The sequence below is a fragment of the Hyphopichia burtonii genome (genome assembly GCF_001661395.1).
Source record: "Hyphopichia burtonii NRRL Y-1933 unplaced genomic scaffold HYPBUscaffold_1, whole genome shotgun sequence".
Taxonomy (NCBI): Eukaryota; Fungi; Ascomycota; class Pichiomycetes; order Serinales; family Debaryomycetaceae; genus Hyphopichia; species Hyphopichia burtonii.
In genome coordinates this window covers 1,938,989-1,959,890 of record NW_017963728.1, presented here as the reverse complement: position 1 = coordinate 1,959,890, position 20,902 = coordinate 1,938,989, and the positions used below count along the sequence as shown (strand labels likewise).

The 20,902-nt window shown below is 35.2% G+C and overlaps 11 protein-coding genes and 1 non-coding gene across 12 annotated transcripts; 7 read left to right on the top strand and 5 right to left on the bottom strand.

Annotated features, from left to right (window-relative positions):
* Nucleotides 1–186: 186 nt before the first annotated feature.
* Nucleotides 187–460, bottom strand: HYPBUDRAFT_151617 (uncharacterized protein). Its single transcript, XM_020220586.1, has one exon. It carries the CDS (start codon nt 414–416, stop codon nt 246–248), a length of 171 nt encoding a protein of 56 aa, XP_020079259.1. The 5' UTR covers nt 417–460; the 3' UTR covers nt 187–245.
* A 231-nt stretch (nt 461–691) lies between these two features.
* On the top strand, nt 692–765 carry HYPBUDRAFT_t22. The gene has a single exon. It is a non-coding gene; the product is annotated as a tRNA-Val (tRNA).
* Nucleotides 766–855: 90 nt separating this feature from the next.
* Nucleotides 856–2,435, bottom strand: RTT109 (H3 histone acetyltransferase). The gene has a single exon (XM_020220585.1). The coding sequence runs from the start codon at nt 2,255–2,257 to the stop codon at nt 872–874; it is 1,386 nt and encodes a 461-aa protein (XP_020079258.1). The 5' UTR covers nt 2,258–2,435; the 3' UTR covers nt 856–871.
* A 634-nt stretch (nt 2,436–3,069) lies between these two features.
* HYPBUDRAFT_4086 (uncharacterized protein) lies at nt 3,070–6,174 on the top strand (the record flags this gene model as incomplete). Its single annotated transcript, XM_020223400.1, has 2 exons — nt 3,070–4,820; nt 5,277–6,174. 2 exons carry the CDS (start codon nt 3,070–3,072, stop codon nt 6,172–6,174), a joined length of 2,649 nt encoding a protein of 882 aa, XP_020079257.1.
* Nucleotides 6,175–6,794: 620 nt separating this feature from the next.
* Nucleotides 6,795–6,959, top strand: HHO1 (histone; the record flags this gene model as incomplete). Its single annotated transcript, XM_020223888.1, has 1 exon — nt 6,795–6,959. A coding segment is annotated over one exon (165 nt), but the record flags the coding sequence as incomplete, so codon positions are not given.
* Nucleotides 6,960–7,480: 521 nt separating this feature from the next.
* DFR1 (dihydrofolate reductase) lies at nt 7,481–8,376 on the top strand (the record flags this gene model as incomplete). The annotated part of the gene is made up of 1 exon (XM_020223196.1): nt 7,481–8,376. The coding sequence occupies exon 1, from the start codon at nt 7,753–7,755 to the stop codon at nt 8,374–8,376; it is 624 nt and encodes a 207-aa protein (XP_020079255.1). The 5' UTR covers nt 7,481–7,752.
* Nucleotides 8,377–8,454: 78 nt separating this feature from the next.
* PPS1 (Pps1p) lies at nt 8,455–10,992 on the bottom strand (the record flags this gene model as incomplete). The annotated part of the gene is made up of 1 exon (XM_020223399.1): nt 8,455–10,992. The coding sequence occupies one exon, from the start codon at nt 10,990–10,992 to the stop codon at nt 8,455–8,457; it is 2,538 nt and encodes an 845-aa protein (XP_020079254.1).
* Nucleotides 10,993–12,710: 1,718 nt separating this feature from the next.
* Nucleotides 12,711–13,385, top strand: HYPBUDRAFT_146549 (uncharacterized protein; the record flags this gene model as incomplete). Its single annotated transcript, XM_020219971.1, has 1 exon — nt 12,711–13,385. The coding sequence occupies one exon, from the start codon at nt 12,711–12,713 to the stop codon at nt 13,383–13,385; it is 675 nt and encodes a 224-aa protein (XP_020079253.1).
* Nucleotides 13,386–13,524: 139 nt separating this feature from the next.
* Nucleotides 13,525–14,613, top strand: HYPBUDRAFT_146548 (uncharacterized protein; the record flags this gene model as incomplete). Its single annotated transcript, XM_020219970.1, has 1 exon — nt 13,525–14,613. One exon carries the CDS (start codon nt 13,525–13,527, stop codon nt 14,611–14,613), a length of 1,089 nt encoding a protein of 362 aa, XP_020079252.1.
* A 202-nt stretch (nt 14,614–14,815) lies between these two features.
* Nucleotides 14,816–15,823, top strand: TAF14 (TATA-binding protein-associated factor; the record flags this gene model as incomplete). The annotated part of the gene is made up of 2 exons (XM_020219510.1): nt 14,816–14,920; nt 15,092–15,823. The coding sequence occupies exons 1-2, from the start codon at nt 14,912–14,914 to the stop codon at nt 15,821–15,823; spliced, it is 741 nt and encodes a 246-aa protein (XP_020079251.1). The 5' UTR covers nt 14,816–14,911.
* A 217-nt stretch (nt 15,824–16,040) lies between these two features.
* STE4 (G protein subunit beta) lies at nt 16,041–17,526 on the bottom strand (the record flags this gene model as incomplete). The annotated part of the gene is made up of 2 exons (XM_020219509.1): nt 16,904–17,526; nt 16,041–16,816 (listed from the first exon to the last, which is right to left on the bottom strand). Exons 1-2 carry the CDS (start codon nt 17,373–17,375, stop codon nt 16,041–16,043), a joined length of 1,248 nt encoding a protein of 415 aa, XP_020079250.1. The 5' UTR covers nt 17,376–17,526.
* A 330-nt stretch (nt 17,527–17,856) lies between these two features.
* TBF1 (Tbf1p) lies at nt 17,857–20,031 on the bottom strand (the record flags this gene model as incomplete). Its single annotated transcript, XM_020218137.1, has 3 exons — nt 17,857–18,515; nt 18,597–19,634; nt 19,725–20,031. The coding sequence occupies 3 exons, from the start codon at nt 20,029–20,031 to the stop codon at nt 17,857–17,859; spliced, it is 2,004 nt and encodes a 667-aa protein (XP_020079249.1).
* Between the last annotated feature and the right edge of the window lie 871 nt (nt 20,032–20,902).

Genomic DNA, 20,902 nt, shown 5'->3' with positions numbered 1-20,902 from the left:
AAAAAAACATAGCTTTCGCTATATATTATAGCGGAATAAAATCGTAAGTTGTCAAATTTAATTTTGCAGCCTTTCAATTCACCTGAGGTTTATCGGATTCTTTTCTTGTTTTCATCCGAGTTTTACAATATGGTTATATATAGATAAGTGTAAAGAGAAATATGTTCCTTTAAAGTGTGAAAGTAAGATAAATCTAATAAGAAGGAAAGCGTCGAAAGTTTAAGATTTAGAGTATCATAAAAGATTCAAAACTTCGACAGTAACGTCTTTTGAACGATACCTAAGATCTTTTCCCTGAGGTCTTCAACATGCATGAAATATCGTAGACACAGAAGTAAGTAAGTATTTTGGGTCTTGGTGATTCCAACGACAGAAAGATTATGCTTTGGAATCAGGGAGGGCCAATAGTCATACATATTCAGATAGAAAGAATCTATTTATCACTTCTAATGTAATAAAGCCATCATTATCTTAAAAAAAAAAAAGATTTTTTTTATTTTTTTATTTTTTTATTTCCTGAAAACTATTGGTGGAGAATGCACATTTCCAAGTTGTAAATAATTCTGGAGAAGGTGTTAATGGAGACAAAAGCAAGTAGGCTCAAGCCCATAGGGGCGCCGAAAAAACTTCCTGTTTAAAGATACCTGTATTAAATGCCAACTTGTTAAACTAGCATGTACTCATAAATCAGGGTTTTGTGGTCTAGTTGGTTATGGCATCTGCTTAACACGCAGAACGTCCCCAGTTCGATCCTGGGCAAAATCATGATTATTTTTTTTTCATACCATTCTCATTAATGGTGTCAGTTGATCTTTATTATGGCTTACATGGAATGTTTATATTGAGAATGTATTCGTAACGACATATATAATTAACTTTTTGATTTTTTTTTAACAATTGAACCGTTTAAATTATTAACTGGAGGACCAGATGATTTTCTTTTAATAGAATTATTTAAATTATTAGCCGGTGGTTTCTTCTTCTTAATCATACCATTTAAATCATTTACATTTGATGGAGCAGGTTGGTTTGTTTGTACCTTCGAGCCTTTAACAGTGATAAACGGCTCTGAAGTGAATTTTTTCAAACTCACTGGGATCTGATCTTGGACGAGAGATATGATATCATCTTTAATACTGAAATCTTCACCTTTTATTATGGTTATTAGGTTTTTATAAGCCAGAAATGGGATGACCAATTCATCTAAAGGGTCGGTTTTAGCTAACGAAACATTTGAGTTTATTTGGCATCCAATAATTCCGACAACGTTACCTAATCTAAATTCTTGTCTAAAACCCAATTCTTCCCAAAATTGATTAGTTTTAATTGATTTATATCTATTTTCAACAACTAAATGTTCCAAGAATCTACCCTTTGGGTCATCTGGGAATACTGGGATTTGATTAATTGCCAATTGGTCCAGGTTCGAAAATAACGATCCAACTTCCCAATTATCGGAATTTTTCAAATTAGTTAAATATTTTTGGGTGGATTTTAAGTCAGATCCCGGAATGATTATCTTATTAGCCCAATCGGAACCGCTAATCTTGTCAATCAATCGAATCCACCATGTAAATAGTTTATCACCGTCAACTAAGTGTTTATTAGGATTTTTATGAGAAACTGGGAATAAATATTCATTTGCCGCTCTAGTGAAAAGCGAAAGCCTAGTCGAGGTACTGAAAGTATGTTGGCTATCAATTGGGAATGGTAAATCAGCATTTTGGGATGTGGCTCCTCCTGACTGTGAGTAAAATGGAATTGATTGGTAGTAAGACGCGTCTGTTCGTAAGTTATCAATGATTTTATGAAGTTTTTTGATGGTTTCATTTTCAAAGTTCAGTTGTGATTTTGATTCTGATTCCTTACTTTCCTGCCTTAACTGAACGTTCGTAAAATATACGCTTGGATTCAATTCAACCAAGTACTTGACAAACTGACTTACTAGATCCGCTACTCGGATAGAATCTCTAGTAAACCCGGTGGTATCTGCTTTTGACACAAATATATGGTGATCAACATGATTCCGAGAATCAAAAAATGTCAAATAAACATAAACTTCAATTCCGAATACGATTAATTTTGTTGTTGTATCAATTAGCACTAATAAATGCTTCACCTTTAACGTTCTCGACGGTTTGTCCTTTTTCGGGTAGATCAAAAGATGCTTGCATTCGTACGGATTAGTCTGAACGTGCAAGACATCGTACTCCTCGTTCAATGGTATACAGGGCTTTAGTTGGGATATATATGACATTTTACTGGAGAAGCCATGGCCAGTCCTCCCACGATCCGAAATTTTTCACTTTATTCAACCCCAACCTCCGTACATCTCAATTCGGTGAGTACGCGTCAATAACCACCATATGAACAGTAAAGATTCACAAAAGAGTAATCACTTAGGTAGTTAGGTGGCCACTTAGGTTTGTATTCACATAAGCAGCTACCTGGTTGGATTTTATTATAGAAAGGAAAGACATTCTACTAGCTTTTGATTGCCAGTAAGTACTTGGCGTGCGCTAACCATAATAGAATGGCCGACAATCACGTGATACTCGCATCCATCCGTACACCAAGAGTTTTTCGAATGTCATTCCGATTAAAGTTACTCAGTGCAGGCAGGCTTTATTGTTATCAGCTAAAGATACAATAGAGCAAAACGGTCAAGTAGGAGGAGAAGGGTGACAGCCAAACTCTTGGATACCTAGCGGGAAATGAGTTAGTTGTGGGGGGAGGTTGAAAATAAGACTTCAGTGAAGAATTCCGTTCTGATGCCTATCAATTAGACTAGGAGAGGGTTCCTGCACATGGCTTATCTCTGGCACGAATTACCGAATGAGGCTACTTCGATTAGCGGCCATCTTTAATTATCTTAAACTATTAATTAGAAAGATTGAAATTTGCAAAATAAATTGCCTTCTATCAAGACATCGGGGGTGATGAAGTTATTTATATCAGACCTTGACATTGTTTAGTATTGGTTTTTTCATTTTTTGGTGATATAGAGCAGTTGATGTTAGTTGGATTCTGATTCAGTTGAGACAAAATCTATCTAATAAAAGTGCAAAGATGTCAATAAGATCTCCAATACTATCAGCCACTCAGTCTAAGGCAGGATCTGGGATTCATCCCATTAAATCCCGGGTTCATGTTGATGATTTAAACATTCAATCAATAATGTCCAATCAAGATATTACTATCAACGTTGATCATGTAATTAACGATGATGAAGCCATGATCTTAGCACTTGGTTATAAACAAGAATTTAAAAGAGAATTTTCCTTATGGTCAATTTTTGCAGTATCTTTTTCAGTTTTAGGATTACTTCCATCTATTGCTTCGACGTTTGATTATCAACAGTTAGTGATTGGAATAAGTCCAATTCCATGGTTAATTGCAATTATATTTATTACATCCGTGGCATTAAGTATGGCCGAGATTGCATCAGCATTCCCAACATCAGCAGGGACCCCTTATGCCGTTTCACAATTAAGTCCACCTAAATATTCAGCTTTACTCACATGGTTAACATGTTTCTCAAATTGGTTATGTCAAATTACTGCAGCTCCTTCAGTGAATTATTCTGGTGCAAGTATGATTTTAGCCTTGGCTAGTTATAATTCTAAAACTGGATATTCTCCCACTGCAGGTCAAACTTATGGATTAGCAACGGCCATACAAATTACCCATGGTATCATTAGTTCATTACCAACAAAATGGTTGGCTTATTTTAATGGTGCTGGTACCGGGGTCAATATGGTTTTTTTGGTGATTGTTTTTGTAATGATTCTTGCTGGTAATGAAAGAACTCAAATTTCTGAACACTTGGTTAAAGATTTATCTAAATTTAACGATAATTCAACGGCTTGGTCTTTATATAACCAAACTGAATTTCCAACTGGTATTGCAATGTTAACTTCATTCTTGGGAGTTATTTGGGCAATGTCTGGTTACGATAGTCCATTTCATTTATCGGAAGAATGTAGCAACGCTAGCGTTGCTGCTCCAAGAGCCATTGTTATGACTTCTACATTTGGTGGGTTGATTGGTTGGTTATTCATGTTGGCTATTGCTTATACCACGGTTGATTTAGATGAAATTTCTGCTGATCCACAAGGTTTGGGCCAACCATTTGTAAGTTTTTTAGCACAAATTTTAAAATCAAAATTACTCAATGCTGCAATTGCATTAACCATAATAAGTTCATATTTCATGGGGGAATCTTGTATGTTGGCTGCAAGTAGAGTCACCTATGCTTATAGCCGTGATAATTTATTCCCATTATCGAAATATTGGAAAAAAGTTAATCCCCTTACTCAAACTCCAGTTAATGCCGTTTGGATTAATCTATTATTAGGTCAGTTATTCCTTTTACTTTTGTTTGCCGGTGATACCGCCATTGGGGCAATTTTCTCCGTGGGTGGGATTAGTGGTTTTGTTTCCTTCACCATGCCTACCCTTTTAAAGATTACTTATGCTAGATCTTTTTTCAAACCTGGTCCCTGGAATTTGGGCCGTTGGTCTCAGCCAATTGGCTACGTTTCAGTGGCTTTTGTCACCGTGATGATCCCCATTCTTTGTTTCCCTACTGTCAGGGGTAAAGACTTGACCCCAGATCAAATGAACTGGACCGTTTTGGTTTACTTTGGCCCAATGCTAATGGCCTTAATTTGGTTTTTGGTCGATGCTCATAAGTGGTACGAAGGGCCAAAGAGTAACTTGGACCCTGGTGACTTGCAAGTGGGTTCAGTAGAGGAAGACGAGAAATACGACGTGATACTAGGGGTCGCCAGTAATGAAAACACCGAAAAATCAGAAAAGTCCTAGTTAGTTAGATCAATATACGTATAAATTGCACCCATTTCGTAAATGTGACCTCCGTACATCAGGTGTTCGGACGTCTCATCGAGTTTTTTTTTTTTTTTGTCTTTTTTTTTTTTTTGCTATGCTTTCGGACCCACGAGGTTCGTTAATTAGTGATCACACTACAACAAAGGATCATTTCAGATCGGTAATTAATTGTAGGATCATAATGTAGAGTCGATACTCGAAGGATTGTAAATTAATTAAGTGATATACAGCCCTTCTGAAGGTTCCCATTTCCATACTTCACAAAAAGTAACCGGGACAAAACACAACGACCGAAGAAAAAAAAAAAATCCTTATATATAATCAACTGATTCTTGTATATATATATATATATATATTGATTTATACCGAGTTTCTTTGATAAGGCCAATGATTCAGTTTCAGTATATGGCACCATGGGTACCAAGTTTCAATAGTGCTATTGATGGAGAGCTGGCAGCCAATAATGGGAGTCCGCCATTCATTAGTTTCCAATTTGCTACGGTTGATAAAGAAGGATACCCCCATAATAGAACGTTGGTTTATAGAGGGTTTCTATTTGACGATAAGAGTACCAATGTGATTACATTCACCACAGATAAAAGAATGGATAAATATAACGAGCTAAAGGCTAATGATAAGTTTGAAGCGGTGTTTTATTTTGGGAAATTGAAGAAACAATTCAGATTGAGAGGACGAGCCAGGATTATTGACGATAATTATAAGCCAGAGATTGATTTGTCTAGTATACAGCCCAAGACCATTTTACAAAACAATATTAATAGTGGGAGTAGTAGTAGCAGTGATGAGGACGAAGAAGAAGAAGAGGAAGAATTATCAATCAAAGTATCACCGTCAACATCGAGATCATCAAGTGAAATATATAAAGGTGTTGAAATACAAAAACAACCAATCAATTACCCATTGATTCTGCCTAGACTAGCATTACAAATACAACAAGATAATCATAATTTACAAATATCATATACAAATTTACAAGATTTATCCAATCTAGACTATCAACCACCAACTAATCAAGAATGGGAACAGGAAATCAAAAGACAGTGGTTTAACTTATCCAAGAACTTGAAAAGCACTTTCCGAAAACCAATGCCAAAGACCAAAATGACATTGGAAAATCAAAAACTAATTGATAAAATCAGCAGAGGGGTTGACGGTAAAAAGGAAGAAAGCGGCTTGTCCAATTTCTCCTGTGTTGGTTTATTCATCGATTACGTTGATTTTGTCGAAATTGAAAAGGATAGAAGGTATATTTATAAAAAAGACGACCACCATTATTGGAGTGAAGAGGAAGTTTGTCCGTAATTCGTGTATATAGATATGACGTTATGATTTATGAAGGTCAAGTGACTCAACACTACAAAGATTCCACCTCCCTACAATTAGACATCTAAAGTAGATATAATACAAGATATAAAGATATAAAGATATAAGATATAATATAACATATAATATAACATATAATATAACATATAATATAAGATATAAAGATATAAAGATATAAAGAAAGGTAAAAACGGGTATGGAATATACGCACTCGCGAGTAGATGTCAAAATGGTCCCAAAAAATTAGAATCACGCGCCCGTACACCAGGGTTTAACTGCGAATTAACTTTGCATCCAAAGCGCACTGGAAAACAGTCTTGAAAATCAAAACAAACAAAAAAGGGTGATTATAAAAATTACTACTATCCCCCCATTTTCCTACTTGTCTTCTTTTCTAGTTCTTTTCTTCTTTTCCATACTTTTCCTCTATTACCACAATGGCTCCTAAATCTAAATCTGCTGCTGCTGCCAAGTCAGCTGGCCCTTCCAAATTGACCTATAAAGGTGTGTCGTGTTTGTTGATATTCTTTTCGCTTATATACTAACATTTTCTAGATATGATCAAATCTGCAATTGTCACTTTGAAAGAAAGAAACGGTTCAAGTCGTCAAGCTTTGAAAAAATATGTCCAATCAAACTACGATATCAAAGCAGCTAATTTCGATGCTTTATTCAATGCCGCTTTAAGAAAAGGGGTGGAAACCGGTGATTTCGCCCAACCAAAAGGTCCTTCTGGACCAACCAAAGTCGCTAAAAAGGAAAAAACTTCTCCTCCAGCTAAACCAGCCAAGGTTACTAAACCAGCCACTAAGGCCAAGCCCGCTAAAGTTACTAAACCAGCCACCAAAACTAAGAAAACAACAACCACCAAAAAGGCTGCTGCTCCAAAGAAGGCTACCGCTAAAAAATCAACCACCACCACTAAGAAGACAACCACCACTAAAAAGGCTGCTGCTCCAAAGAAGACTGCTCCAAAGAAAGTCACGAAAAAGGCTGCTGCCCCAAAGAAAGTAACTAAAAAAGCTGCTCCAAAGAAGGCAGCAAAAAAATAATTTCATGAATTGAATTCTCTCTAATCCCCAGTTATTCTTCACTTCTTTATTGGTTCTTTTTCGTCGGAAACTTCTGTATATTAGTCAAAGGTTTATACTTAACCATTTTTTTTCCTTCTTTCTTTTCCTTTATTCCGTGACTCTTTTATATATAATCCCTAAGGCTATGTATTTTTAGTGTATATTGTTTTATTCACCAATTGTAATATATAAAGTTTTTTGGTGCACGAGAATACTCTTTTTGCAGTAATCGACTCTAGCCGGCAGACCTCTACTATCCACTCGATTCTAGGCCACCCCAGCCCTGGCTAAACGTTATTTGCAGTCAAATAGCCTTCACGTCCTGAAACTAGGGATGGAATAGACTTTAGTTGCTTATGATTGTTCATAATGGGTAAATCTAGGCACGTGACTTTGTGTAGGTACGGGTTCATTGCTAACGCGTCCTACTTTTTCCATTTCACCTTTTAACTTCACCAACTTCTTTTGACTTCACCAAATAACAATGACCTTGTCCCAGTCGGTGGCTAGACCGCCCATGATCATGATTGTTGCTGCTCTCGGACCCAAGTTGGGGATCGGATACCAGGGCGCGATGCCCTGGCGTTTGAAACAAGAAATCAAGTATTTCAAAAACGTCACTACTAACTCTCCTGCTGATAAAATAAATGCCGTTATAATGGGTAGAAAAACATGGGAATCCATACCTGCAAAGTTTAGGCCATTACCGAACCGCTTAAATATCATTTTAAGTCGAAGTTATAATAACACTTTTGATGAAAATCAGGGCATTTTTTATTACAATGATTTAAACCAATTTATTAAAGATTTGAATACTGGTAAGTATGAATTACCAAAACCAATCCACAGATTTTTCATAATTGGTGGTGCTCAATTATATAATACATTAATTGACCAAGTCAATGATTTATTAATTACTCAAGTTGAAAATGATCAAGATTGTAAAATTGATACTTGGTTAGATTGGAATTTGAGTAATTGGAATCAACAACCAACTGAAAAATTATCTCATTTTATTAATCAAGGTGATACTAATATTCAAGTAAATAATGACTTTATTCAAGAGGGTGATTTCAAATACAAATACGCGTATTATACAAGAAATTAAATATTATATATTTACTTACTATATACTATAAGTTCATACCAGTATGAACGTGTTTTTGCTTTCGTTAGTAATAAAAATCTAATGAATATAATGACTATTTAATTTATGAATTTCATGACACAAGCTTGCCCAACAATACCGCCTTTTCAAATCACGATTCTTCTTTCTTCTCAAGTATTCATCATATAAAAATAATTCATAAAACACTCTTAAATTAGGCTGGACAATGATATTAAATCTCCGAATTCTAACAAACATATATGCTTGTAAGATATCCTTTTTCAAATACTTCATAACTGAAGCCATAGCCAAAGTAGCAGACCTTGAGACCCCAATCTTACAATGAATTAAACTCTCTTCTTGATCAGAGGGACTAATCAAAACCTTTCTCTGTATTCTTTCGGGACATCCAGTCAATAATGGCATTAAACTATCCCGACCATCATCTTTAACATTATGAATATAAATAATCTTCCTTAATTGAGGTAAACTTTTAGGTGGATGACAATCAGCCTTGGTTAAATCATTTCCCAAAGTAACTTCGTATATATCACCTTGAGAACTACCATTGTAAAAAGAATAAATTGGTTTAATCACCTTCTTGCATGTTTCACCAGTTAACTCAGCTTCAAATACCACATTCAATTCATTAAACCAAATCGGTTTTTCTCCCATTGATATCACCCGAGTGATACCATAGGTATTCAATATTGTTGATGAAGATGCATGGCATAATGATCCCAAATACAAATTGGGGTATATTTGTGCGGGAAAGTTGTTATCACACTCCCAATCAAACCAGTCACCGGCATGGCCAATGCAAGTACTTTCCTTGGAGTTATTCAACTTATTGGAAATAAGCTTATAATAAAGCGAATCGATCTCTTCGTATTTCAAATCATCAACAAGATTTTTCGATAATGAATCATCATTCAAATTCTTCAATTTAAACCAATATAAGAATTTTTCAAATCTTTTCAAAAAAATAACATCATTTTTGAAAAAGTACAACTTGATTTGACTTCTTTTAAATATATTAACAACAACATCTTCAAAAAAATCACCATCAAATAACGATCCCAACGCCAAAGTTAATAAAGATAATCCTGTAAAACCGTCAAAGCAAAATATAAAAACATCATGTTTCAAAACATGAACATACTTATATATAACCTTCAATGTATTAATAAAACTCAAAGTCTCATTCCAAGTTATGGTGTCACAATTTATTGAACCAGCGGATGGAAATTCTAGCAAGATTTCTCGATTCTTTAATTTGCCGTTATCAATACTCTTTAGCAATTCTTCCAAAATTCGAATATTGGGGAACTGTGCATTTTCATGACAATTAATGTATAATTTAAAATCATGGCCCGCATGATAATTATTTCTCTTTAAATTAGAATTAGTTAAATAACTAAAATCAATCAAATTCCCTATATATGTTCTTGGGAAAACCTTTCTTACACTATGAGTTTTCCAGATCATATTTTGTTCCATCTTCAATAATTTGCAATGGAAAGGATTATTATTAATGGAACTGATTGGTTGATTAACCAAATCCCCTGAGGGTTCAACAAAACTCTTCAACTCTTCACTTTTACCAAAATTCTTCAACAATTTAGTATCAACAACGTATATATATTGACCTCTTTCCGGGTTGACCAAATGATATAAAGTTTCTGCAGTAGAGCTAGTGGCAGAATCATCATGTTTCAAATCCGAATCATAAACCAAAAAGTGTGATAATGGAGCAAGCAATTTAATTTGATGATCAAAATTACGATTATTCAATTGAAATTGATAACGATCAATCTTATTAATCGAGTCCAATGGCTCGTATTCGATATACTCGATATGATCATCGTTGGTTTCGTCAATAGTGTCAACTGAACCGTGTTCACGGCGTTGAGTTAAAAGAGAATCAAACGAAATTGAATTGGTCAATTTGACTCGATCTTCTCCAGAATTCCAATCACCGTCTTCGCAACAATCAATAGTTAACAAGTTGAAAAACGATAACTTCGGTATTTCCGAATATTCCTTTTCAAATGGCAAAGGGACATTCATTGAAGGCTGATCGTAGTCAAGCTTATCAATGAAAAATGAGCATTGTCTTACGTTATTCAACCCATGCAAATAGGGAAACATTTCATCACTTGAAGGTAATGGATTGAGATAGTCATTGTAGGTGAAATTCAACAACGTCTTCAATTGATTCAACGTCGTAATCTTAAAGATCTTGGACCTCGTAGTAATCGATTCATCATACACCTCCAACTCCTTATTAAATACATTAATCAACAATTCCGACGCCTGGCGTCGACAAACCTCCTCCTCCTCTTTGGTCAACTTCTTACACCCATCATACTCACTCACTGCAACATACTCCTTCTCCAATCGTGCCACCTCGGGGGCCGAGTTGCTTCTTGCTTTGACGTGATTGGTTGTAACCAACCCGGACCCAAGCTTAGCACTTTCAACAACAGCCGACTCACCATTCTTCAAACTTCTAGGAACAACAGCCGGCTCGTCGTTAACCTGGTTGGTGCAAGGCGACTTCTTGGTGTAGTCATGTGAATGGTTGACCACGTACTCCATGAAGCCTTGACTCATGCTTGAATGAATAACTTCGTAAAAAAAAAATGAAGATAAAAATAAAACGGGTGCAAATTGCGGGATTTTCCAAAAGATTTTGACAGGTCCGGTCTGCTCGTGGTGCACGGGTAAAAATGTCTAGAACCCTTAGATAACAAGCCCGCGAGATGCTATGGATGAAAAATAACCAATGGGCACAGGCAAACAGCAAGGCAGGCCTTTATAAAAGTGTAGTATACGGTGTGGCAACTGAGGTCACCGGAGGGTATTGTTTGCAACTCAAGTGATGCAACGGAGAACCAGGGCAATCAGAGGATAATGCAACTGAGGAAACACGGGCCAGGTGGTATTTGGTTGGCAACAATCAGATGATTGGATTGGCAGTTGACGTTGACTTTGGCTTTGAGTGTTGACTAGTATTGAGTGTGACTAGTATTGACTTTGATTGTGACTGGTATTGACTTTGATTGTGACTAGTATTGACTTTGATTGTGACTAGTATCGAACTTGACAGTGACTAATGGAAGATATGTTGACCAAGTTGACAGGCTGTTAACGGTCTCGAGTTAACGGTTTCAAGAGTTAACGATCTTGCCAGTTCACCAATTGACGATATGAACAAGAAAGAAAACAAAAGAGAATGCAATATTGGAAAACCAAATCAAATAGAATTATCTGGGGAATACAATTATATATATATATAGATAGATATGCACCGGCATAAACCCAATGAGCAAAACAAGCTACTTGCAGAGAAACACATACTTAAAGATACATTAATGCGGTCTAGTCGTTTAAAAAAAGAAAACCTTTGGAAAGGGGGTTCCGGATTCCAAGGTTAATGTAAATGTCAAATGGAAATGAAAATGGAAATGGAAATTTTCAACCAGTAATGGAAATATCCATTTCAAATGTAATAAACAATAGAAACACCTATTTTGGGGGGCAGGAGGGCGACAATACAATTAGCAAAACCCTCAAAGACTAAAAAACTATTTTAAACGGGAGCCATCACGTATTTCCAATAATAACAACCCAACCTTAACAATGTTTATTTTAGACTTGAGGGTTTGAGGCGAAAACAACAACGACTAAAACAAAAAAAGAAAGGTTGGACACCTTACAGCCACCCCAACGAGTCCAGACATTCTGCCACAGCAAAAACAAGGCACTACGGTTGAAGTTGCTTAACCTCGTGAGTAGTGGTAAACACCGGTGTCCATGTCACTAGACCCTTTCAACCATTCTAATCAATATGAAACTCTCAAATCATTTGCAGATGGCACGAACCTATTTGTATCCAAGCTTCTGCTCAAGTGCGCCTTGTAAGTAGCAGTATTAGCCGAATCATGTAAGCACTATTGGCTATGGAAAGGTACCTTTTTCGACTACCAACGGTTGCACGCTTGAGGCATGCAAGTGAATTGCTACTGCCAACTGACTCCCATATCGGGATCAACGTTACTCGGTTGAATAATTGATTCTGGAAATCAATCTAGATACCTTACGCTGCGTTGACTCACGCAGTTAATTTCACTCTTGTATCAGACCCTCCCCCCATTTCAAGTTGGTGCAAAAAAACTTATTCTTTCCTTTGTCCGGAATTATCTGGTTATTTCAAGTAATCTGTCAATGTAATGAACATTTCTTTGATGTTTGTATGGGTCGACTTCCCCCATATATTAATACAAAGGGCGATTATGTAATCGTCAAGCTTTCCCCTTCGAGAGAAAAAAATGTATGGGAAAGTGAAAAATTTTGGAGAACAAACTCCATTCATACAACAAGAACAAGACAACAAGAACAAGACAACAAGAACAACAAGACAAGAACAACAAGACAATAAGAAAATGCTTAGACACGCTCGTTTGCTCAGACCCTCCTTGAAGTCGAGCAGCTGGTCCTATGTTGCTAGAAGATTTCAATCAACAAACGTGTATAATGATACTATGAGTCTTTTAAAACAAGATTTAAAACAGGCAATGATCAAAAAGGAAAATTTAACGAAAAACACTATTCGTTGCATCATGTCTGATATTAAAAATAGCGAGATTGACGGGGCCCAACAAAACGAGTTCAATTTATATAAAGTCTTGAATAAAATGATTAAACAGCGTCATCAATCGTCAATTGATTATCAAAATCAAAACCGTCAAGACTTGGCCGATAATGAAATTAAAGAAATTGAAGTAATTGAAAAATTTGTTAAAAGTTTGAAGATTGCTTCAAATGACGAAATTATTGAAAAATTAACCCTTTTCTTATCTGACCTTAAAGCAAAAGACCATAACTTGCACATGTCTAAGATCTTCCCCTTGATTCTGGACGACTTGGCTAAACTGTGGAACTCGTCGGTCGACTTGGTCAAACCGTTTGTCCCCAGAGTTTATAAACAGGTCTTTCAAAAGTAGTCCTAATTCCTTTCTTGTAAATATCACCATATAAATAAATACCTAGGATTACTTTGGTGCACGGGTGTAGCGTTTGTAAAGAAGTTGCAAAAAAAAACAAGTTGGTAACCACAGAGCAACAACCTATACAACTACAAATATGAAGTTAAGCGTGTGGATGGTGTTGGCACTGGGTGCTCTTGGGCTCAGGTACGGCCAGACGGTGGTGACCCGAACGGTGGTGGAAACAATAATTGTGGACGAACCAGACGATTTCACTTCTCAATGGTGTAATACTACTGCTTTGAACGCTACAGAAAAGCCTTTTCCAACGGCACCACCGATCTCGTTGCAGCCATTCCCAACTAGAAAGTATGGCTTGCAGTTTGATAACGATGGCCATTTGAGAATTGGCAAAGAAGTACACACTTTCGTTCCTTCGTCCGAAACTTCAACCATGAGCTCTTACTCCACAACCTCTTCCTCGGTGGGAACTCCGTTAGAAGCATCAAATTCTAAATCTTCAGATGAACCAAATTCATCTTCAGTGCAAGTGCCAAATTCAATTTCTTCGGAACCAAATTCAATTTCTTCGGAACCAATTTCAATTTCTTCGGAACCAATTTCATCTTCAGTGCAAGTGATTTCTTCGGAACCAAATTCAATCGATGAAGTGTTCACGGTTGCTCCATCTCCCCTGGTGACTCCAGGAGTTGACTTCCCAATCACAAGCTCCCTTCCACTTGCACCTGACAATCAGGTTACTGATATTGTCACTGATATTGTCACTGATATTACTGATATTGTCACTGATACTCCGACTTCAAGCCAAACGAAGGAAACTCAACGCAAAACAACATCTTCAATAGCCTTTTTGCATCCGTCCATTGGAAAGATCGTGTCGTTTGGTTCTTCAAGTTCTTCCTCGGAATCCGAACCTCTTCCAACCCTCACTACCCTGTCGTCTTCCTCAAAGACTGCAAGCTGGAGACGTACACCCAGAACCAGAAAACCTATGTCCAAGCTAACCTATGCAAATAAACCTACATCAACTAAGTTAAAATCCAGCAAAACTCCGAAGACCAAAACGAAAACTATTACCAACCAACCTCTTAATTTATCACGTTTGAACCCGATTCTTCCACCCTCCAATCGCACAATTGCCTATCGGAACTCCTGTAATCAATACCAACTCCAAATTTACTCTTCAATCCTTGGAATTCTCTTGTTCTTATGTATTCTTTTATGAAATCCCCTTCAATCTGTAAATCATCGTGTAACAACCTGTAAATATCTCTTCCAAACTGCAAACTGAATGCTGCAAACCAGCAAAAGTTAATGAGGAAAAAAATAGGCAACAAATACCAATTTTTCTCTATTTTTTTTACAATTAATCCCAAAGCTTCAGTAATAGAATTAGACTTGTCTTACTGGTAGAATAGTTGGTTGACGCAATTAAGTGAATCTCTATTGCATTAATTTTTTCACTGGGAATATTAAATTTCCGAGTAACAGTTAGAGAAACAAACTGATCAGATAATTACAAGATGGCTGAGGTATGTTTTAATTTCTATTTGATCTTTTTAAAAGGAAATCCGTAGCAAATGATAGTCAAGATGGCTGGCTTTCGATACGGGAATGGTGATTTTTTTGAGTTGGAAGATAAAATTCAGTGGTTGAATTGATCAAATGAAATGAAACAAATTCATAATACTAACTCAATTTAGGTACAAAGAACAATCAGAATTACCACTGAACAGCATATTATGAAAGATGTACCACCAGTAGAAAACTATCCAATGAGACAGTGGTCGGTTGAAATTTCAATGTTAAATGAACAAGGTCAAGAAATACCTGCTAATATTATAGATAAAGTTACTTATACTTTACATCCAACTTTTGCTAACCCAATAAGAAGTCTTAAACAAAAACCTTTCAGAGTCGAAGAACAAGGTTGGGGTGAGTTTGATATTCCAATTGCTATACACTTAGTTGGCTTGAATGGTAAACAAGGTGAAAGAAAATTCAATCATGATTTAAATTTCTTACAAGAAAAATATATTGTTGATAAACCAATTAATATTCCAACTAAAAATGCTCAATTGAATAAATTATTAGCTGAAAGTGGTTCATTGCCAAGTTTGACTAGTGATTCTAATGATAATAAACGTAAAAATGATAATGATTTGAATACTTCAAAATTGAAAAAACTGAAAAATTCTAATGGCAGTGCTACAAAAGGTAATATTGATTTAGAAAAATTGGCTAATGGTTTGACTAAATTAAGCGAAGATGATTTAATTGTTATTGTTCAAATGGTTACCGATAATAAAACTAGTGAAATGAATATTAAAAATGATTTTGAAAATGGTGAATTCACAATGGATTTATATACTTTACCAGAACCTTTATTAAAAGCTTTATGGGATTATGTTAAAAAACGTACCAATGAAGCTTAAGTTTTTTTCTTATCCTGTCCTGTTATCTTTTGTTGTCTTATATAAGTTTTTAATAGAACTTAGTCTTGTCAATTTTTGAAAAAAAAAATTTTAAAACTACTTCAAAACAAAAAAAAAAAAAAAAAAAGTTTAACCTTATCATTTCTGTGTATTAATATAGTGAATTTCGAATCAAATCGATCATAAAACTATGTAAAAGTGTATCTTGGGCTAACGTCTAAACTGACCAAACTTTTATTGTAGAATCCCAAGATGATGTGCATAATCCAATACCATCGGGACTAATTTTAACTTGATTAATAACGTTTGAATGATCATCAGCTCCAATTGTACCGACTATTTCATTTTTAAGAGTATCCCATACAATACAACCATAATTTGAGTAACAAGAGTAGATTAATCTTCCTGATTTACTGCAATCGATCGCTATAACTCCTGGTGTATTATAAACTGATTCGATACTATTAGTATTCAAACTTACATTCGAGCCACTGAAACTATTAGGTGATGATAAAGGAGGCGGAATGGAAGGAGTTTGAAATGAATTGTTCTTAGTAAATTTTCTTGCTTTTAATTGGGCTTGTAAACTATAACTATTCAATTCACAATCCGATCTTAAGTCAAATAATCGTATTAACCCATCATCTGATCCAGTTACAAATGAATTTCCATCACATAATTGATCAACACAATTTATATCACTATTTGAAATTGAAAAATTTTGAGCAGGTAATTTACTTCTTAAATCCCATATCTTCACATAACCATCAGATGCTCCACTAATAAAAATATTTGGATTTGAATTGAATTGTTGATAATTTTTATTAACTGAGATTGTCAAGACATCACCCAAGTGATCAATGAAATCTCTTACTTTCTTCCCCTGATTAATATCCCATAAACCACAAGTCATATCTCCACTTGCTGAAATTACATTATTATCCGATAAAAACTCACAATCCGAAATGTAAGCAGAATGTGATTTGAATAAAGCTTTTAATGAATGATTGAAATTTCCAAACATTTGATAGCTTCCTTGATTTATATATTGATCTTTATAATTTGAATCTGACCCATCACTGGCAGTTGCTGAATATTCCAAAAAAGGATCTTGTTTTATTTGATGAACTGTAAGAATATTATCCAAACCTCCACTAGCTATATGCTGACCATTAGGTGAAATGGCACAAGTTAAAACCCAACTATTTTCAAGAACAATTGCTTGTTTTTTCAATCCAGTAACTGGATCCCAAATAATCATAAAACCATCTTGACTTGCTGATAACACTCTAGATGAATCCAGAGACCACTTTATTTGGGTTATTTTATCTTTATGTCCATTCAAGGTATTATATAACTTGATGTCATTAGTATTTGGTATATGACTAATTTGTTTGGACATCTCATATAATGTAGTATCTTGGATAGATCTGCGTACTTTATCGACTTCGTTAAATAACATTCTAGCTTCCTGTTTGGCAACTTGGATCTTCTGCTGAATATCATTCGAACTCGAGCCGCCAATTAACTCATATCCATTCGTTGATGGCATTTCGATTGAAATATAATTATTTTGCAACTTCAATCTGAAAATCAACAACCCAAAAAGAGGAAATTATTTTGAAACTTTATCACTTACCGTGATATATCACCTTTTAATCTAACAGGATTAAATCAATTGAAGAAACTTTAATTGAAATAACCATGTAACTTGAAGTGACAAGAAGTAATTGGGAATTAGGATTCAGGTGGTATGTGGTACGGGCCTTCTACGAACCTATATCAGTTTTTTTTTTTTTGCAGTTTTTTTATTTTTTATTTTTTTTCTCTATTGTTAGGAGGCCACAAGATAATTAATTCCTGTGACTAAATTACAATTCAAGTAAGTCTGTAGATGAGTATATTTTGACTCCGAACTGATCGGGAGAGCCTTGGTATAGAAGGAGAATAATCATGTAGAGTGAAAAAAAAAAAAAAAAAGAAAAAAAAAGGAAAAAAAAAAGAAAAATTTATTAGGGCTATTGAATAATACTTTAATGGCCCGTAGCTGTGCTAACATCGGTCGTAGAGTTCACCGTGTTGTTGAGATCTGATTCTTTGTTTTTATCGCTTATAGCCTCATGCATTTCGGTATCATTTGCATTTTTATTTTTACCTTTACGGGCCGGATTGGGTACGGGGGCAGCAGCAGTTTTTTTACTTCTATTGATTCTTGCTCTCAGTCTATCGTCTCTTTCTAGATCTCCGGTAACTTTCTGCAAGTAGGTTGGCACTGGTAATCCTGATTTTAAGAAGAACATTTTCCAATTTCTTGCTTTATCCTTTAATTGCACTTGAGTTCTATTTTTAAGAGCTTCTGAAATTTTACCTCCGGCCCCAAATAATTCTAGAATAACTGACCAGGCTGGGCCCTTTAATTCCAAAGCGTGTCTTAAAGCCTTTTCTTCTTCTCTAGACCATGGTCTTCTATGCAAACTTTTAACATTAGTACTAGGGTTAATTCGTATATGAATCTGTTGTTCTTGAATTTCTGATGGTAATAATGCACTTGTAAGGTCTTTAATTTGCCTATTTCTATTTGGATCTTTATCATCAATTTCGAGAATTTTATTAGTAGTATCAATGTGATCATTATCAATTTTGTCTTGGTTTTTAGTAGAATCTAACATTTCTGCACTATGAGGAGCATTATCTTTATTTGATTTTTCATTACTCTTTGATAACGAGGTTGGATTTGGAGAAAATCCTCCAGTAGGTACTTTGTAATTTGAACCAGTAGTGGTAAATTTGAAATTACCTCTACCTTTCTTACCCCAAATCAAAAATCCCATATTTTTACCAACATAATCAAATAAATTATTTAAATATGTGAACCATTCGTATTCTTCACCCAAGTTTCTATCGGGAGAATAATTTAGCAATGTTTGTTTTCTTATTTTACAACGATCAATGAAATCCAATTCAACTGGACTTAAGCTTTTTGTATTTCTTCTTGCTTGTAAGTAAGTTTCTAAATCTGATGGGAATATATCTTCTAAGATTTCTTCATTAGATCGTTCACCGGCTTCTATTGCTGATATATAAGCTTGAGTTTTTAAATCAAGATATAAAACTGCTTGAGGTTTTAATAATTTACCAACTGTTTCTCCAATAGTTGCATTCATTGATTGTAAACTTGAATTATTATATGCCATATTTGATAATGCATTATCTGGATCTAAATTATTAGTTGGGCAAAAAACATCTAAAAATGATTCATTCAAGTAGAAAAAACCAACTTCAATAGTACCTAGAGTAGCTGCTAAAAATGTTGCCAAATTAACTTTTCTTAAAGTTGATTCAATACTTTGTTCTCTATTTCTAAACATTTCTGGAGTTTTATCACCTTCTTTCCACATACCTGGCGCAATGTGTTCAACAGTTAAGAAAGGATCTTCTTCATTATATAATTTTTTAGTGAATTCAAAAAGTGAGGTTAAATCTCTATAAGTTGCCCCTGCCGGAGTACTTGGGTTTGAAGCTAAATCTATAATTTTTTGATAGGGACCAATGGCAACTATTCTTAATAATTGAGTAGCCAAATTATCAAGAGTTGGCAATGTATTAATTAATAATTGAATTCGAGGTGGTAAATAATCTGGCGCAACAATTGGTAATGGTAATAAGGTTAATTGAGCATTTGATAATGCAGCTAATGGTGGTAATTGACTTGATAATTCATTGTATGCAACAAATGCAGCATTTGTTTTGAAAAGTTCAGAATCAGCTGGAATATATGAATGTCTTGTTTTAGAATTATCAATTTCAGTTTCTGATTTATCATGTTCATTGGATTGAATTGCGTGTCCTTGTGAATTGTTTTTAGGGTCAGAAAGATCTTCATCTTCATCTTCGTTATTACCATCTTCAATATCAGGTTTCTTTGAAGTAGTAGCCTGCTCGAGTTGATTGGCAATCATTTGAAGATCTTCTTTTTCATTTACTATTATATCGTTATGTTTATGGTGATCCTCAGGTTTGGTTTCACTATGTTCTTGTATGGCTTTTTCAAATTCTAAATCTAGATCCTGGTTTCCTTGATTATTCCTTATTCTTTTGTTGGGGTCATTCTCGTTTGCTGGAATTCTTGTCTGATCAATCGATCTTTTCCTTGTTTCATAATTTGTTTCGTGGACTGTTTCATGGAAAATTCTCTCTATATCGTCCATTGTTACTGGTTGGTTATTGGTAGATGAGTCCTTGTGGTTCTCTTCTACAGATGTATGGGGAATTGATGAAGTTTTATCTGCGGTAGTTTCTAAAATTTGTTGATCTTGGTCAGTGGATCCATCAACATCCGCCTTCTTTGGTGCTTCTGACTCTGGTTGTGATTCCAATTGTATCTCTGATTCTTGCACTTGCTCTGCGTGCTGTTCTTGGTGCTGTTCTCTGCGTTCTCGTTGTTCTAAGTGTTCCGCTTGTCCTGTTACTTCTGGCTGATGTAAGTTTCCTGGCTCTTCTCTTTCTTTTGACGGCAGTATATCTTGTACGTTCTTTATATGGTCCAATTGATTCGACGGCGTGCTCTCCTCCAATGTGGAATGATCAGTCTCTTGGCTTGGCTGTAGTCTAGAAGTATCACTTTCTTGATTTGACATGATTGTATTTTAATCAGTTTCAATATATTTACAAAAAATACGGGTATTCAACGGCGGCTAGTACTCGAAAATAAGCGGTTGACAAGTGGAAAGAATTAAGCTTTTTCTCAGTTCAGCTTCAATTATTATGTGGATACGTATTTACCAGTACTTTGTGAGTTGGCATCAATCTGCTCGTGTATCCTAGGAAGTACTTCTTAGTGAGTTAAAGCCTTTTTTTTTTTTTGTCTTTTTTTGTTGAGATGATGTTTTTGTTTACAAAAATTGGTGTATGGATGTTTAATGGTGTACGGGTAAGCTCTAGATTGGTGTACGGGTTGGTGTCGCTAAAATTGCCGCTTCCGATTTTGTTACCCACTTTCCCATTTTACCCGCTAAAATCGCCTAGCCGCTAAGGAAATCAACTAATAGTTTGCGCCCATCGAGGCCTAAATTGAAAAAT

What these genes read in the sequence shown, in the direction of transcription:
- HYPBUDRAFT_151617 (XM_020220586.1), bottom strand. Translation starts at nt 416, where the DNA reads ATGTATGACTATTGGCCCTCCCTGATTCCAAAGCATAATCTTTCTGTC.
- RTT109 (XM_020220585.1), bottom strand. Translation starts at nt 2,257, where the DNA reads ATGTCATATATATCCCAACTAAAGCCCTGTATACCATTGAACGAGGAG.